We start from the raw sequence: 2,500 nt of genomic DNA on the forward strand, positions 1-2,500 counted from the left end.
AAGCAACTTTCAGCGACAGTCCACGGATGTTTCAGTTCTGAACCGCCGTGATTATATACCTATATCAACATAATTAGAATGTGCCTGGGTTCACGTATTGAACCTGTGTTTTAACGCCACCCAGTGGCCATTTCTGGCAAAACGTGCAGTAAGGTTCGTAAAAATGGTTTTGTACAAAATGTGCACAGAGGTACATATTTTTACAGGACCAGGTTGGAAAAACACTTTGTCTTATATTCTGTGTATAGACTTATACACCCACAACCGTAGGTGGCGCCAAGTACTCGCAAATAGAGTGTGTCATGAAATATGTGTATTGTGTGTGTGTGGTAAAAAATAAAGCGAAAGCAAACTAAAAAGAAATGAGTCGTGACGGTCATGTTAGTCTGATGGGACCAGAAATTGCCATGTTCACGCTCGCCGTCTTTTCTGACAAAAAAAAATTAGCACGCGCACTTTTTTAGACAAATAATAAGCTGACAGAGTCTGTTACAAAAAAGCAGCCGAGAGCATCTTTTGTTGCTATAGCAACGGCTGCAACAGTAGCCTAGCACGTGTGCTGCAGAAATATGAAGAAAGAGGAAAAAGTTGGCTTTTGAAGACGAGAGGGAAGCAAATGTTGATTCACAATGAATCCTTGTGCTCCGAGACTAGTGCGATCGGTCATCGGTCGGCAGCTTCTCCATTTTTTTTTCTTGTCGTTATGGAAACGACAGATCTCGCTACTCACTTGGTCATTGGTCAACTGTCAAAAGGGCACTTGATTTATTTTTGTTTTGTTTTGTTGTTTTTTTTTCAGCACAAAAATATGCTCTAAGCTGCAGGAAAAAACGTGGCATTTTAAAAAGCGCTGAGGACTTTTATAAAAAAAAACTTCATAGGATTCTAATAATAATAATAACTTAAAAAAAAAAGGTCAAACGTAGCCTAAGTGATTTTAAAATGTAAGACTTCAAAAAAATGTCAGTTTTACTATTAATACCATTTTGGTAGGCTACTTGCAGAGGAATAGATTGAATATATTTTAAATATAACTAATTCAGATGGGCTACCTTTATATTGTTTATGGTATATCAAAAAGTAAACGTTTTTTTTTATGAAAATGTAATTGTTGGTACATTTTACCAGTATTTACCATACTTTTTAAACAAAAATGTAAATAGAAAAAATATGCAATATAAAATTTGGTGTATATACAGTATATATATGTATTTATTTTTTTAAACAATTACTTTGCTGTTTTTGGATTTAGACAGACGGATATCTCCTCTCCGAATCACGTGATGCAGCTTCCTGTTTAATTCATCTAGATTCTAGTCCCAGGCAGAAATAAACGTTGGTGGCCCTTTTCTTGCCTAATACACGCTACAGTAAACACAGTGATGTAAAACCAAACACAAACCACACACACACACACACAGGAATAACACACGGCTGTAAAAACAACACTTCTGCATGCGATGATCTTTAGACACAGACAGGAAACCACGCGTCTGAGCGCTTCAGCAGCTTTCCTTTCGGAAACCCACTTACAGTTTACCCCGACGATGCTTTCACGTGACCTACACGAAAAATGCATATTCTGTCATCGTTCTGTTTTGGGTCACCATTTGATTTCATAAAATACCATGGAAGTCAACGGTGGCCTGGTCACAAAATATCTTCCTTTGCGCTCGACAGATTCGGAAGTGGAAACCGTGACAGAATTTTCATCTTACGAGCCAACCATTTCTTCAATATTCTTATTCTGATCGACAGGAAGTGACTGCTACATCACAACTCCGAAGCTCGAAAGCTTTCCTACGCTCATCGAGGCTGCATGCATTCGATTAACAAAAGGTAAAAAATTGTGAAATATTATTGCGATGTAAAACAGCTGTTTTTTGTGTGAACGTGTAGTAAAACACTATTTATTTCTGTGATGCGCAGCTGAATTTTCTTCAGCGTCACACGATCCTTCAGGAATCAATGATGGTTTACTGCTCCAGAAACATTTCTGATCCTCATCAATGTCGAAAACAGCATTTCTGTGGAACCTGTTATGCATTTAGTTTTTCCGGATTCGCAGGTGAAAAGAAAGTTGATTTATTTGCCCTCAGGAGCGTCTCACCGTGGGTGAAGAGCAGGTGATCGTTGCACTCTTCCCGATTGCAGGAGCAGATGAAGAAGTCGTCCTCCATGCCCTTCACCTGCTTCATCACACAGTCGGAGCTGTTGTAGTCGGTCAGATACTGGCCGTAAAACGGGAAGGCAGGATTGTGACACACCGTCTCGAGGGTGGCGTTCCCCTTGTTTCTCCTCCTGAAACACAACGTTCACACTGTGAGTCCACTGCGCTTTATTCCGGCGTAAAATATTCAATTGGGATTTTTTTAGAAATGATTTTTGTTCATTGGGGATGCACTGAATGGACAAAGTGTCAAATAAATATTCATGTGTCAAATAAATCCTGCTCTTTTAAGACGTTTCCGAATCCCGAAAAATAAACCGTATCCTCAGA

The 2,500-nt window shown here is 39.1% G+C and overlaps 1 protein-coding gene across 1 annotated transcript in view; it reads right to left on the reverse strand.

Moving 5' to 3' along the window:
* Positions 1-2,500, reverse strand: part of tgfbr2a (transforming growth factor beta receptor 2a) — a 15,675-nt gene that overhangs the window by 6,261 nt on the left and 6,914 nt on the right. Inside the window, exon 5 of the mRNA XM_043233078.1 lies at positions 2,111-2,301. Coding sequence (XP_043089013.1) covers positions 2,111-2,301 — 191 coding nt within the window. The remainder of the gene's footprint in view (positions 1-2,110; positions 2,302-2,500) is intronic.

The sequence above is a fragment of the Puntigrus tetrazona genome, unplaced genomic scaffold, assembly GCF_018831695.1.
Source record: "Puntigrus tetrazona isolate hp1 unplaced genomic scaffold, ASM1883169v1 S000000746, whole genome shotgun sequence".
Taxonomy (NCBI): domain Eukaryota; kingdom Metazoa; phylum Chordata; class Actinopteri; order Cypriniformes; family Cyprinidae; genus Puntigrus; species Puntigrus tetrazona.